The sequence below is a fragment of the Hypomesus transpacificus genome, chromosome 14 (genome assembly GCF_021917145.1).
Source record: "Hypomesus transpacificus isolate Combined female chromosome 14, fHypTra1, whole genome shotgun sequence".
NCBI classification, from domain to species: Eukaryota; Metazoa; Chordata; class Actinopteri; order Osmeriformes; family Osmeridae; genus Hypomesus; species Hypomesus transpacificus.
Window position 1 is genome coordinate 6,561,659 of NC_061073.1, and position 14,532 is coordinate 6,576,190.

General features: G+C 45.1%; 1 protein-coding gene across 2 annotated transcripts in view; it reads right to left on the minus strand.

Moving 5' to 3' along the window:
* Window positions 1–14,532, minus strand: part of tln2b (talin 2b) — an 87,222-nt gene that overhangs the window by 27,249 nt on the left and 45,441 nt on the right. For both annotated transcript variants that reach the window (XM_047034124.1, XM_047034125.1), the window contains exons 10-27: window positions 13,408–13,563; window positions 12,403–12,504; window positions 12,205–12,281; window positions 10,753–10,936; window positions 10,473–10,586; window positions 9,910–10,018; window positions 9,032–9,240; window positions 8,610–8,708; window positions 7,986–8,153; window positions 7,142–7,436; window positions 5,808–5,974; window positions 4,047–4,175; window positions 2,595–2,708; window positions 2,302–2,415; window positions 1,976–2,110; window positions 1,671–1,799; window positions 1,481–1,583; window positions 344–552 (exon numbers count right to left, since the gene is read on the minus strand). In XM_047034124.1, the coding sequence (XP_046890080.1) occupies window positions 344–552; window positions 1,481–1,583; window positions 1,671–1,799; window positions 1,976–2,110; window positions 2,302–2,415; window positions 2,595–2,708; window positions 4,047–4,175; window positions 5,808–5,974; window positions 7,142–7,436; window positions 7,986–8,153; window positions 8,610–8,708; window positions 9,032–9,240; window positions 9,910–10,018; window positions 10,473–10,586; window positions 10,753–10,936; window positions 12,205–12,281; window positions 12,403–12,504; window positions 13,408–13,563 (2,613 nt within the window). The remainder of the gene's footprint in view (window positions 1–343; window positions 553–1,480; window positions 1,584–1,670; window positions 1,800–1,975; window positions 2,111–2,301; window positions 2,416–2,594; window positions 2,709–4,046; window positions 4,176–5,807; window positions 5,975–7,141; window positions 7,437–7,985; window positions 8,154–8,609; window positions 8,709–9,031; window positions 9,241–9,909; window positions 10,019–10,472; window positions 10,587–10,752; window positions 10,937–12,204; window positions 12,282–12,402; window positions 12,505–13,407; window positions 13,564–14,532) is intronic.

The window sequence follows — 14,532 nt, forward strand, 5'->3', positions numbered from 1 at the left end:
ACAGCACAGCCCTGCTCAGCCCAACCCAACACTTATCCTACCAAGGCCCCATGGACCCAGAACACAGCTATACGATTCTGAGTATAATACAGCTTCAATGCAAATCAGCACTGAAGCAAAGCCCAACAATCCATGTCACTAATTTATGCCACTGTCCCAGGCATTTGCCAACCAACATGTTTATCTCCCACAGGGCACTACAGTGCATCTGATGGTGAAGCTCATTGTCATGGAGAGGAGTTTTTACACATATCAGTCAGGGAACAGAGGAGAGTGAAGGACCAGGGAGAGCCACCTGATGTGAGCATGACCAGGCTTAGACATCAGTAGGAACCGTCCTGACCTGTGCCAGTCTCTGCTGGCTCTCTGCGTCCCCAGGGTGGACCAGGGCCTGGTGGGCCTCGTGGATCAGCATAGCAGAGCCCTCCATGACGTACTGGGCAGAATCCAGCATGGCTGCGGCAGCCTGGGGCTCCTTGGTGCTGGCGGCCACACCTCGAGCTGCCTGGGCCAGCGTCCTCAAGGCCTGGGCTGTCTCCCTGGCAGCTACGCCTACACATGTAGCCGGTTACCATGGAGAGAAGATGGGGAGGTAAAGGGGGGATTCTTGTCATCATTCCTCCACTAGACTTATTGTATCATGTTTTCAACTGCTATGTAATGCCTTTGCAGAGAAATAGAATTATGTCTTTCCTAGCCAAATTCTACAACATTTAAATCTCATTATCTGTGAAAAACATTAAGGTGAGCATGTTTAGCAGGTTTAATATGTATAATTGTGGAATAATTGCATACAGCTCAACTAGACCACTATCATGATGGGGCAAATATAAACCACCCCCATTGTTAAAACAATTTCGTTTTATAGTCAAATACGGCCCCATGTGGAATTTGGCCTTTACTTATTTTACACAAAACTGAGAGCGAAAGCAGAAAATTGCATCAAATTGCATTTTCCAGCCAAGTAGAGCCGATTGCTGAAGGAATGTTAAATCTAGTGAAAATAAGATTAATGAGAAGAGACTAGCACCCTGGGCCTGAGAGTGTGTGCTCAGTCTAGGAGAACTCATTGTTAGAATACACTATTCAAATCTGTCTTCATCGGTTCCCGAATGAGCACAAATTGAGCTGGAATTGAGGGCAAAAAATGCCAGGCCATACAAGACCTACGGGGTCTTTCTTTTTCTGCTAGGCAATAGTGATAACACCGCCACTAAATCAGGAATTTAATTACACTTGGATATCTCTTTATGCTCGTCAGGGTGTCTGCTACCTACTCAATCTTGTTTTCCACTTCAACAGCTTTATAGGGTTCCCTTTGCAGCAAATAATATTTTTTTTGCCATTACTCTTCTTGAAAAACAAGCCTTCTAACAAGACTAAATAACAAGTCTAATAACAAGTGACCACTCTGCTGGTTGAGAGAGATTTACAGTGTGAGTAAACAGGAAGTGGTTCCTGTAGTTCCCCAGGGCCCTACCTGTGTAGTGCTCATTGCCCTGGGCTGCGCAGGTCAGCAGCTGGGCCATGGAGGAGCCCACAGCCTTGGAGGTACTGCCCAGGTCCTGGGCACACTTCTCCAGCTGGTGGATTAACACACAAAGTTTAAAACATCTCCACCCTATCTTATCTCATTCCAATTGGTGTTTTGGACGCTGTCGTTCACTGACCGATTCCCCAGGTAGAGGTTTGAGCTGGCTGTCAATGGCAGCCATCTTGGCATCCTGCAGCTCGCTCCTAAGGGTCTGGACGGCTCTGAGGGCGGAGTCAATCTCCAGAGGTCCACATGCTTCATGGGCCTGCAGCAACACGGGGGCACAAGCAGTCATCACAAACTTCTCATAAACGATTCATCAATTCCATTGTCCACACAAGACAATTGGTAAGTGTGGCATTGTCATAGTGTTGCTTTGTATATATCTCCAGGACAGTGAGAAGGCTGAGTTTGGTCTGTGGCTGAGCGTTCATTAGGCACCTTCTGGGTGGCAGTCCTGAGCTCTGCCAGGCAGGTAGCCAGGTTCTTAGCACACTGGCCAAGCTGCATGGCTGCAGCCTGGTCCGTCACTGTTGGAACTGCTGACTTAGCAGACGTCACCATCTTACTGCCAGGCTTGGAGGAAGAAAATAACAGCAACAGCATTAATGGGGGGTTATATGACATAAACTAAATTGAAATGCATAAGAATGGCATGATATAAAGCTCGGCCGCTTGAGACATTTACATATCTCGAAGACACAAATTACCTTTCGACAGTGAGGTGGAATATGATGTGCATGTGGGAGAGAGAGGGGCTCCAGTACCTGCAGGAAGCTCTGGCTGGCCATGATGAGTGTGAGCTGGGCACTGAGCTCCTCCGGCTCAGCCTGGCTGCTCCGCATCCCCTGGACCAGCTGGGGGATGTGATCTGCCACCGCCTGCACACACACACATTTCCATAGATCACATATGGGACACAACACAGATATGAATTTGAAGCAAGGTGAAAGATAGTCATTAAAACTGCCCATCAGAATTTTGCTATATGGTGATATAACAGTACATGGGTGGATATTACAATCTGACCCTAGAGGTATATTGTTGTCAGTGTGAGTACCTTGCAGCTGTGCACTAGCTGCTGGTGCGAAGCCATGTTCTTGTTGGAGGCTGCAGCATTCTGAGCAGCTGCTATAGTCTGGGTGGCAGCAGCAGCAGCCTGCTTAGCAGCAATCTGTTCCACACACAGCCACAAGATTCATTAGACATCACTGAGATCTTTTACATGGCTAAAAGTCACAGCAACTTAAACTCCTCCTCAACATGACTTGATTTTATCTTTGTAAGAGGCCACAAACGTCTTTGTCAAAGGGTTCTTAACAAATCTCCCAAGAATAAAATTGGATGATGTGTCATATTTTCATTTTAGTAATGCGCTCCCTTTTAGCATTGTTGTAACTTGTATGTCTGACAGTTGATAAATTGTAAGTTTAGCTAACTATACAGCCCCAAAGTCACTGAGGGGTGATTTGCTTTGAAGCAAGGGTGAGATAGGAAGTGGAGAGAGAAGACATTCCATGTATTGTGGGTGGAGGGTTGGAGGGGAGGGATATAGGAATGAAAAAAAGAAACAGAACAACAATGACATCTTTGTCCTGGAGAATACAAACAAGACTGCAGAGTTCTGGCACATCTCACAAGAAAAGAAAAGCAGCAAGAAAACCGTCCGCTTCCTCCCCTCTCTCTCTCTCTCTCTCTCTCTCTCTCTCTCTCTCACTCTTACCCAACCACCTCTTTGGTGCAATTGCAAGACAACACTGAATGCTATGTACAGTACTTAGTACACTCAGAAGAAATTGTATACAGGTAATGTTCAGGTCAAGAATGGATCTGAAACTTGGGGGATTGATGAACAGATATAGCCCTGTCTTCAAACCATACGAAGGGAGGATTAAGGAGCTTTGAAGGTGCAGGTGGAGTCAAGATACACAGTCATTCTCTAATATCACCCATGATTCAATCTAAATTAGTCTAAATACAAATCTCTCTATCTTTTCTGTGGGAAGGAACCATCACCATGACCAAGCAACAGGGAGGGATAGAGATATGCCAAGTGATAGGAGTCTGATTCTGGCCTGGGGTTGTGTGCTGTGTGCTCAGGCTGACTGAGTGCTGGGAGCACCAGAGCAGTTAGCATCTAGTCAGGGGAGGCTCGTCGATGCTGGCGGGCTAAACACAGATCTTTACCCTCACATGAACTCATTCACATCACTAATGGGATTCACCTCCCCCTAATGCTGCCACAGGAGCAGAAATCAGAAATATGCAAAATTGCCTCTTATTTGTGCAAATTAATGCAAAATGATGGCATTTTGATATGCATTTCACAATGCCTTGGAGCACAACATTATATTTTCCAATACAATACCCTATACTTTTGTCTAATGGGGGCATTTTATATTGGATAGAGAAGTGCCTTTTGGTGGGTTATTAATTATAGCCAGGTGTGGGTGGCAACAGTGGTGTTGTAAGGTAGCATTACTGAGGTGAGGGCGTGTTGCTAGCGGCCCACCTCCAGCCTGTTGACCAGCTTCTTTTTGATGGCGTTCTGGGCGGCAGCGTTGGTTGCCACCCTCAGTCCCTCGGCCGCCTCCCTCAGTCTCTGCTGTTGGTCCTCATTATCAGGGTAGGCTGCTGCCCCCTGATCACACACATGCATGCAAACAGACGCACACACACGCACATGCAAATCCCACTTTAATGATAATCACAGCTCTGCCTTGGCACTGAACATTTCTCTAAACATTTCCCAAACACAGACTGTACATTACATGCAAAATGGCATGAAGCATGGTCTGCTTTTTGACAGTTTCCAAGGAAACCGCAAGTACAAGACTCCCATTTCCTCTTAGTGATGGCAGCAATATCGTGATTAATGTGTCACAGATCAAAGGCATCTAATAAGCCATAAGCATGCTTTCACTTGCCTGAGCATTTCACATTGATAATATCCTGTTCATCTATACTTGTCTCTGTGGCCCAGGGCTTATTAACTACCCCTGGGGAGGCCTGAAATTATTTCAACTTTAATAGGAGCAGTAGTCCAATCTAACAGCAACCACAGAACCCCCTGTGTCTTCTGAAACACAAAGACCAAAATACCATCCTGTGCTGAATGTTCTGTATCTGCACCCCAGCTGCCATAAGAGACACAGGGCCCTATCTTGCACCCAGCGCAAATTACTTTGTCAACGATGCAAGAATCATTCGTAGTTTGCACTTGACGCAAAGCGGACTTTTCCCTCCAAAGACGCATGTCGGTAAATTAGGGAATGACCTTGCGCTCCCGGGGGCAGTTCAGCGAAAAAAGGAGTTGTGTTCCAGCGCAAACGTTCCCTGGTGCTATTTTGCGGTTTCAGAAAAACAATTCCGCCACAGACCAGGAAAAAAGTAGTCTAAAGTCAAAGGCGTGTAATTCAGATGCTATTTTAAGGGCGCATGCTTGGCCCGTGTGCACTGCTGGTGAGGCCATGGTCTTCTTCCTGCGAAACTACGTTAAATTATTTAGATTTATTGTATGGCTGTGTTGCATTTCTTTTTTAATGTCAATGATTAAAAAGATTTTCATGAGGAATCTCTATGTATGTGAACCTCATTTGTAACAATTGTGGTAATTTCCTCCCATGCCTGTTTAACCGAAGCTAATTTGGGTGGGTTTCTTCTCCCATCCCAATCAGAATCAGACTTCGGTTTATTCGCCATGTATGTTACACAAACACGGAATCTACTGTGGCAGGAAGGTGCAAACAATATACGGGTCTTAAATTAAGTAAAAAGGTACAATGGTTAAACAAACTAAACAATAAAAAAATATACAAATAAAAAAAATAAAATACGTATAAAAATAAGACTAAGAATTTGAATGAGCAGCTTGAGTGGGCAACTTAGTGCAATGAGAAAACTGATCTGCCTTTCCCATACAATGTCACTTCTCTATCTTTTACGGCCCTGACTAGAACGTCGGTCTCCTCGGCTGTGAACCACTCCTGCCGTGCGCCTGGCAAATCCGCTGTTATAATAGCAATTCGACATAAGCGCGCCTGCTTATAAAGGGAATGTGAGATGACGCTCTGATTGGTTTATTGCACGTTATGCCCAAACCCCACCCATTAGTAATGTAGCTACTTCAGACCAACCCATTTTAGAAGTCATTTATCCCGCCAGTATAATAGCAACAGCGCCGGAGTCCCGCCCACAAAGTTACTTGCGCTTTGCGTTTTGATACTTGCGTTTCAGATCGTTAAAATAGGGCCCACAGAGTCCATCCCTGTACCTTGGCAGCCTCCACCATCCTGGCTGTGGCATCAGCCAGCAACTTGGCGGCAGCCAACAGCTTCTTGGAGTTGTCCATGTCCACCTCCGCCTCAGCGTCTGATCTCATGGCGTTGACCAGGTCAGAAGTTGCCTGGGCCAAGACCCTTGCCTGGCGCACCATCTCACCTACACGGAGACAGAGAGAGAGACAGAGACAGAGAGAGAGAGTAAAGGTGAAAGAGAGAATCACAGAGACAGCAAATGAAAACGGAGAAAGAGGAAAACCATGGACCCCCATTAATACCATCTCCTAGGTTAACAGCAAAGAGATGTGGTAACGTTGACGTTACATTGCACACCCCTCCTCCTGCTTCTTTTTCACCTTCTGATATCACACAGTATGATTATGTGTTCTCTACTCTGGCTAAGAGCCAAATCAGCTTCACTGTTTAAGAGAACAATTTTATTCTTAGACTCGAACTAAAATCAAATAAAGCCTGAGGAAAGACCCAGAAATATGAATAGTCTATATGGTGCTAGGTCTCCCCCTACGCTCATACTATAAAAAGCTATGACTCCCAAACACCCACCTCCAGCTAGAAATAACTATTGAAAAGATGTTCAGAGACATGAGAATCACATTATAGTCTCCAGTCTTACCCCAGAAATCCCAAAAAATGCTCACTTATCATGAAAATGGGGAGGGTCAAACATACATTTAATATCAGTTACTAGGTTGTTCTGCAGACACATTGAGGATTTACTGGCGTGCTCAACCTTGCTAGAGTGCTCAGGTCATGTGTTTTCTTTTACATTTCAAAGACTCTCAGACACTGATTGAAAGCAGATTTGAAGCTCTGTAGTGGTTTTAGATGACATGTTTTCTTCAACCCCTAGAGGATTGGCCTAGCTCAGAAATCCTTCAGTCTCATGGCTGAACCATAACAAATACTTCAGTGTTTGAAAATGTTTCAACAATGTCTTGAAGGTCAGTTAATATAAACCATAACCTGACAACATCTTAGGTCCCCTCAGTCAAAATCAATGGTAACAACTCCTCTGAAAGCCTTCAGAATATAAAAGACGAGAAACAGAGGCAAGAACTGCTGCTGACTCAAGCAATCATTTATATTTGTCATGTCTCTGGTAATAGCCAGCCAAATCAATGTGATTCCATTTGATGGACACCAAACTGACTGGCAATCATTACCACAATGTCAGTCAAAATAATTCCTCTCCTTCCCTCGTCGTCCTCCTCTCTTCTTCTCCCCTCCCCTCCTAATTCCATCCTCCAATGCCCTCTTTACCTCTTCCTCTCCCCACTCCCCCCCCCCCCCCTTCCCCGGAGCTCACCAGCATCTCCCATGGAGGTGAAGATGCTCTCCGTGACGGTCATGATGGTGTCGGTGGCCTGGTCATAGCGGCCAATGGGCTCGCCGCAGCTGGCGTAGTGGCGGACATGCTGCAGCAGGTCGCTGAGGGCCTGGCCCACCACGCCGGCGGCCGCGCTCACCTGCTTGAGGACCTCGCCATCGTCTGTGGCTGACAGGCAGGCCTGGACGCAGGCTTCTACGGAGCGGTCCACCAGCTTCCCAGCCTCCACCAGCTGCTCCTGGCACACAGGAGAGCTGATGGTGGGGCTCACCACCTGCACGGGTCGCAGACACAGAAAACAACTTAATCACAGATGCTTGGAGGGGGCTGCTGTGAAATCCGAACCACAAAGCGTGTCTTATTATCTTATCTTATTTTTTTCTCCTGTATTTAACCAGGTAGGCCAGTTGAGAACATTTCTCATTTACAACTGTGAACTAGCCAAGATAAAGCAAAGTAGTGTGACAAAAACAACAACACAGAGTTCCACATGGAATAAACAAACAGTCGAAAACACAATAGATGAAAACATTTATATAGAGTAAGTACAAATGAAGTAAACAGATAAAGCAATAAATAGACCAAAGTATCAAAACAATTACACTTTAGAAATTAACAATAAAAAAAATACAAATAGCAATCCCCTCAACTTTGTCTAATGAGGCACACTCATTAGACAAAGGTGACATTTCAGCAACTCTCATCTGTGTGTACACTGGATTGGTGATGAAGAGGGCTTTTAAGCAGCTATCATCAAGCTTTTCGCTTCTACTCTTATCCGGAGCCCTTGACTGGGTGACAGGGTGTGGCTATGTGTGGGTACCTTGGTGCACGCCACCAGCTGGGAGGTGGACAGGGCACATTGGGTGGCAGCTGCGATCACCCCGTTCTGCAGCACTGTGTCCTCTGCCACCTGTGCCACGTTCTTGGCCTTGAGGACCAGCATGGCAGCTGCATTGGCCACTGCCTTGGCCAGATTCATCAGGATGTCCTGGAACAACATGCACAAGCTTCCATCACTGAGCCCAGAAGAGCATACCATAGGTGACCTTTGGAATATGTTATTGACTGAAGTTTTACTAAACTTTCAAAGGTTTATTATGTGTCTATAATCAGCACAAGTTCCATCAATGCATATTATTAAGATATCATGATTTTGTTATGTTCACAGTGATATATTGAGGGGGACCAATTGTATTTTCCCGTGAGATTTTCGCCCATGACTGTACAGTATTGCCTGTCATGTACATGCATAAAACACAGACAGAAGACATGTTGTCAGACTTTGTGTGGGGTATTCTCATTGCTCATTACATGAGTTTGTGGTGAAAAGCAGGCCTGGTCGACAGAATAGTGTGCTGCTTCAAAACGAGGGGGTGGGAGCGTGTGAGTGTGTCTTCCTGTTTGGCAGCGGTGTCATAGGAACAGGGTGGGAGTGGATTCCAACCTGGAACCTCTCGTCGGTCTCGCCCTCGCCCATGTGACGCAGCAGGTCCCCACTGGCCTGGCCGATGCTTCCTGCCGCCGTCAACACCGTCTGTCTGGGCTGGGGATGACATCACCATGGTCACTAACAAAACCCACGCTCCCTCACTCAGTCACAGGCCTCACCTGATCTTAGACAGGTGGGAGGCTACATCACTGAATCAAACAAGTCCCCGACTGATTAAATCAGTCTCTCAGTGTCACTCATGTGTCCTTAATGATCTCTTTTTTATTTAAGAAATGTTTTATGAAAAGACACTATGATAAAACGTTTTTAATTACATTGAAAACAGCAGATGCAAGGTACATGCTTGCTAGCGTGTCTAAGGCTGTGTTGATAGAATGTTCCAGATGTCAGGCTGCAGCAGCGCCAGCTCCTCTCACCTCAGCAGCTGCGGGCTCCACACTCCTGAGCAGGTCGGTGACCGCCCCTGCCAGCGCCCTGGCGGCGCCCATCAGGTTCTGCCCACTGCCCACCTCCTTCTCCATCAGTGCAGCCAGCAGTTTCACTCCCTTGGACATCTCCGTCAGGTTGGAGGAGATGGTTGTGATGGCACAGCCCACGGCCGTGTAGTCTGTCTCTGTGGGGTCACCTGGAAAGGACCGGGGGGACGACGACAATGACGACACAACGCTGTTAACCCTTTCTTGTATGTTTAGCTGAAGACAACAGCCCAGACTACAACCACCACCATACGTTAACATACATACTGCAAAAATAACTGCCCTGAGACAGTTGTGCAGGAATAAGCTCACACAGTGAGTGTGTTATCCTCATTTGTTTAGAATTTTTTTTGCACAGGATGGTACAGTTAGAGGAGTTATCAGTGCCATCCAACAGATGGCTGGAAAATATTAAAATCCTGCAACAGGCTGTCAGGGACCTGCCTGGCACTGTGCCACCCAGGAGGGTGAATACCAGCCAGTTCAGCTTCAGGACAACACACTTAGGAACTATTCATCACTGGAAATATTTATCAGGGCAAATGGGAAATGCTTCATTATTTAAAGGATATCTGAGGTCTGCCTCCCGGTGTGCTTGATGTTCGCTGGGAAAACGTGTGTATTGATTTTACATCCCAGGGTTACTCAGGCTTTAACTTAAGAATGTTTTCTTTAGAACATGGCAATTTCCTCTCCAGCTTTGCCTAGATCTAGCCTAACAAAAACTATGATTCCAGAGCAAATATACTGTCGCTGGGGGTTGAGAACATGGTTTCGACATTTCAGTCAGTTTGTTCTGTGTTCTCCTGGGCACACACCTGAAGTTAGGTTGACCACCGAGGCGGTTCCAGCAGTGATGGCATCCACTTGAGAGTGGATTTCATGTTTGGACTCGTCCACTTTGTTTTGAACCCAAACTCTAGATGCCTGGAAGGGAGTGAAGGAGTGGGTATCACACTTGGATATTTTCAGCTCATATGAACTTTTAGGACGTACCATGCTTTAAATTTCATATCCTATATTTACAATCAATTTCTAGCAACCAATTAAACATTAAACATGAGAACTCAAATGAACCCCAACGTAATATAAATGACTCAACCTCGCTCTGGCCTAAGCACATTCTCTCGGAAAACCCAACTTGCATCTTTTATGGAGCACCAAAAATCATTTGGATTAGGGAATGTACAACAATTCTTTAAAAAAAACACATACACACAAAAACGTTGGAAAAATTAATCTCCAGTGAGCAGGAGGGATTTGTACAGGGCGTACAAAGAGAGCGGAAGGTTTGGGAAGTGCTGAGTGCAGTTGGAGCCGTGTCATTCTGTGGCTATCTGGCTGTGCTATGTGAAGGGGGATTAGGGCTCTGAGGACTCACCATGTCGTGGCCTAGCGGAGGCAGTTTATCTACAGATCCCAGGTCAGACTGGGCCTGCTGCACAGCCTGCATGCTGCTGTTGATGGTCCCCATTAAAGCCTGCTGGGACAGACTCTGACAACACACACCACATACTTTGTCAATGCACTGGGCACGATACATCAGCACACTTTATGTTAGGTGTTTTTTGTAATGATGTGTCTTTGTTTCACACACAAAATAAGCAAGCTGTGATCTCTGACTGTGTGACATTGGTGTGGATGCCAGTGGGCAAGCTCACCAGAGGGGGCATGTGTCCTCTGTGCATCTGGCCCATAGTGACCTGCTGCTGGGCGGAGGGCATTGTGCCCATGTTGAATGTGTCCGGGCCGCCCACCGACCCCGAGCGGATGATCCCTGGGAGGGCCACTGAACCGTGCTCCACTCGGCCCACGCGGTTGAACTGCTGCTGCAGGATGGTTGACCTACAGAGACAGACAGACAGACTGCATGACCATTTGGATCTGCGTTACCTTTCCAAAAGGTAGTTTTTTACAAAGTCAATGTTTTACATCAACAAATTAACGACCAAGTCAGATTTGGCGGTTTGTCACAGTAGCATGTTAAATTTAGTCTGATAGTAGGTGTCGATAGGATGTTACAAACACATGAAAATTACATATTTCCTGGTAGAGTAAGCAGCTGCCAATGACTCTATTGGTTAATTACTGTTTATTTTGAGGGGCAGCAATTACGTTTTGTACTGAGAACCAAAACAGGAATCAATTGGCATACAAAACAGAACTGATGCCCATTTACTGTCTGTAAGAGAGGCAAGCTGGCTCCTAATGACTACCTGTCTCTAGACTCTATGTGGCATCTTTATTAAAACATTTTTAGCTGCTTAGCTACTGTACATGAAATGAATAAACTGAAGGAAATAGCCTTCCCAGGACAGGATGTCTTAACAAGTACAATCACATCTGCAGTTTGTGGAAGAAATTGGATTTCCTATGTGTTTACGTAAATCACAATCAGGAGATCGGCTATTACCTTAACATCTGATCATATATACTGTCTTATTATCCATTCATATATAAGAGTTCCCACTATAACCTAATGTGTTCTGACAGTTCAATGATGTAGCTTCCGCCTGCCTATAATAACAAACACCTATTGACTCTATGTTGTACAGTTGTACCCTCATGCCTCAGAGAGACTTTTCTAGAACCGTTGAGTCTGAACGGGTCATTTTATGTTGAGGTGTTCATAAAACTCGGAACGCAACTGAACTTAGTCACTCTGTTAATTACGTTATTGTATTTTACCAAATGCATGTATGTCTCCCTAATCACTGCACATTTTGCAGTAAAATACAATAACTATAGTTGAGCTGCTTTCCCTGAGGTTTATATATAGCTTGTCTTGAAAACATAGGGAATATTCACAGAGGAGAGCACATACTGAAGTCTCGGTACAGTGTTAAGGAATACCATTTTAGAATATACCAGGGAGAGCTATCTCACAGATGGATAATGCTATTTGAAATTTTTGAATGCAGTTTTTGTTAATTTTTCTCAGGGGGACACAGCAGCGCAGACAGAAATGGGATTACATGCACAATTAAGCCTAGGTTTACATTCACAAGGAATAACTAGGCTACAGTATGGCTCCACAATATGGCTCGTCAGCGGAATGAAAGGACCTATAAAAAAAGAGCAGACAGTACACAGAATTATAAAGCCACTCTTACTTCTTTGGGGAGACTGACTCCTCCAGCATGGTGGATTCCTCGTCTCCCTCTAACCCAAATCGATCTTTACTCTGCTTCTGTGGTGGGGTCATTGACAGGAATCACAGAACGCAAAGCACATATGGAAAGTAACATAAATTAGTAACATACTCAACTACAAAAAGGTGTTTTAGCTTAAGCTGGTAGGCAAAAACTTGCCTTTTTGAGGATGATGTCAATGTAGCCAGCGATGAGCTGAGAGATCTGCTCTCCTTCTGTCGTCTGAACTGAGTAGTAGCTCTCCTGATACTCTCCAAAATCCTGCAGGATACACAGAGAGATACAAAGATTCTAAAATTCCATCAAACTAATCCAACAATATACTAACTCCTACTCTTACTACTATACTAAAATATTAGCACCTCAAACAAACAGGTCTAAAGGGTTCTGTCTCACTATGAAACATTAACGTTGAGCAATGGCCAAGCTATGGCAATGTCTTGGACAGCTTTTCACCATGTCAATAATGTAATAATGAACTCTTAGTGGATGACCTTCATTTCCTTCACTTGCAGAACCGGTAATATATGTGGGAGAGAAAAGATTTGCGTGGACTGAAACCAACACTGTCATTATTGCTTGTGCTAATCAAAAGAAACCCTGTGAATCCTGCACACTGTATTTCAAACTTCTTCAAAGACCTGATTAGATATGAGACATCCTCAGTTTCAGAATAGAAAACTCCACACTTCAAAGGCTTCCTCCGAGAGACAGGGGTGTAATATTTCATTCAAATCAATGTTGGCCAATGTACATCTGAGTATCTTTAAAATTGGTCTCCCTTTTAATCTTTAAATGGAGTATTCATTCCAGTTGAAAGCAGTCTTGCTTAATAAAACACTGAGAGGAAAATGGACACCACTGTTGACAATAACCGAGAAACAAAATTGAAAAAGCACTCAAATGAATAACACATCTAAATGTTTCACATTCTTCCACCGCAATCTACGGTAAACACAGACTGATAAAATAACTAAACTGCATACTGAAAAGAAAACAATGGAGATTGTGGACTGAGGCAGCAATGCTTTGTAATTATTGATGTTGCTGAAAAAGTAGGGAGTAAAGGTTTTCCCTGAATGAATCCCACCAGAGCATGACTGCATGGGTTTGGTTGAGGCAGAGGCCTGATAGGTTGAACCAGTCTATGGTAGAGGAACCTACCAGTGTGAAGCTCTTGGGAGAAGCAGCCCATCTCTTCACCGTGGTCAGGGGCCACTCCTGGACCACGTCTTTAGTCTTCTCATCCACCCTCATCACAGACTCTTTGGTTATGCCGAGCAACCGAGGGACTAGCTTATTCTTGCTTTTCATCTTTTCCTGAGGATAGGAACAACACGACCTGTTATTGTAGGTGTTGGACACTTAGGCAGATGACTGCAGGACTGTATGTGTGGAGAGAGGGGATTGGCGGTGGAGTGTTACTGCTACCACCACACAAAACTCTCCTAAACCCCAGAGGAAGTGCTGAGGGCAGGTGGGAAGTGACCCTGCAGAGTTCAGGCTTGTTTAACTGACAACCAGCCACCCCCACCCTCTCCCTATTCTCCCAGTACCTCCCAGGCTGCTGGGGCATTACAAGAGTACACTGTCAGTGTATCAATGCTTCCAGCAGCTTTCTGCCAAGCTCAAGTGCTCTCGTCTCTGCCCACTGGAAATCCATTACGCCTCACTTCAGAGCATGAGTCTACACTTGGCTGCTCTCCAGGATCACTGAAGACTATGCAAAATTAGTGGTTAGGGGAGATGGGGGAGTCAAAAAATACCTTCTGTGTCTTCAGGCTATTGTTTCCTGTTCAGGGTCAGAAAATATAGCTTTGAGACAGCAACAAAGGCAGCTCAGATGTAGAGTAGCTTGTACAGCTCAAAACATATCACCCAAGGGCAGATAACATTATCTCAATAATCAGGATAGCTATGTATAGAGACCTATTGAAATCTTCCATTGTCTTTGGTTATGCTATTCATACAATTGAGGCTGTCTGCTTTGTGCTCTTTGCGGAAAACCAGGTTTTCTTATCTGACGTAGTGCACCCTGTCTGAGATAGTATCTTAAATATTTAACCTTGGGTGAGGTTTCAGAACTTCTGTTGGCTCTGGAATTCACAGCACAGGTCAAAGTCTTGTCAGAGTGCTTAAACTGGCCTTTACCCCTCACCACACACACACCCCTACAATAGAAGAAAACTTGTTCCATGAGCCCTGAGATGGGGTTTCAACCTTGACAGATAACAAATGGAAGGTTGTACTGAGGTGAGATGTACCGGTAGTTTTTCTACTGCACACTGT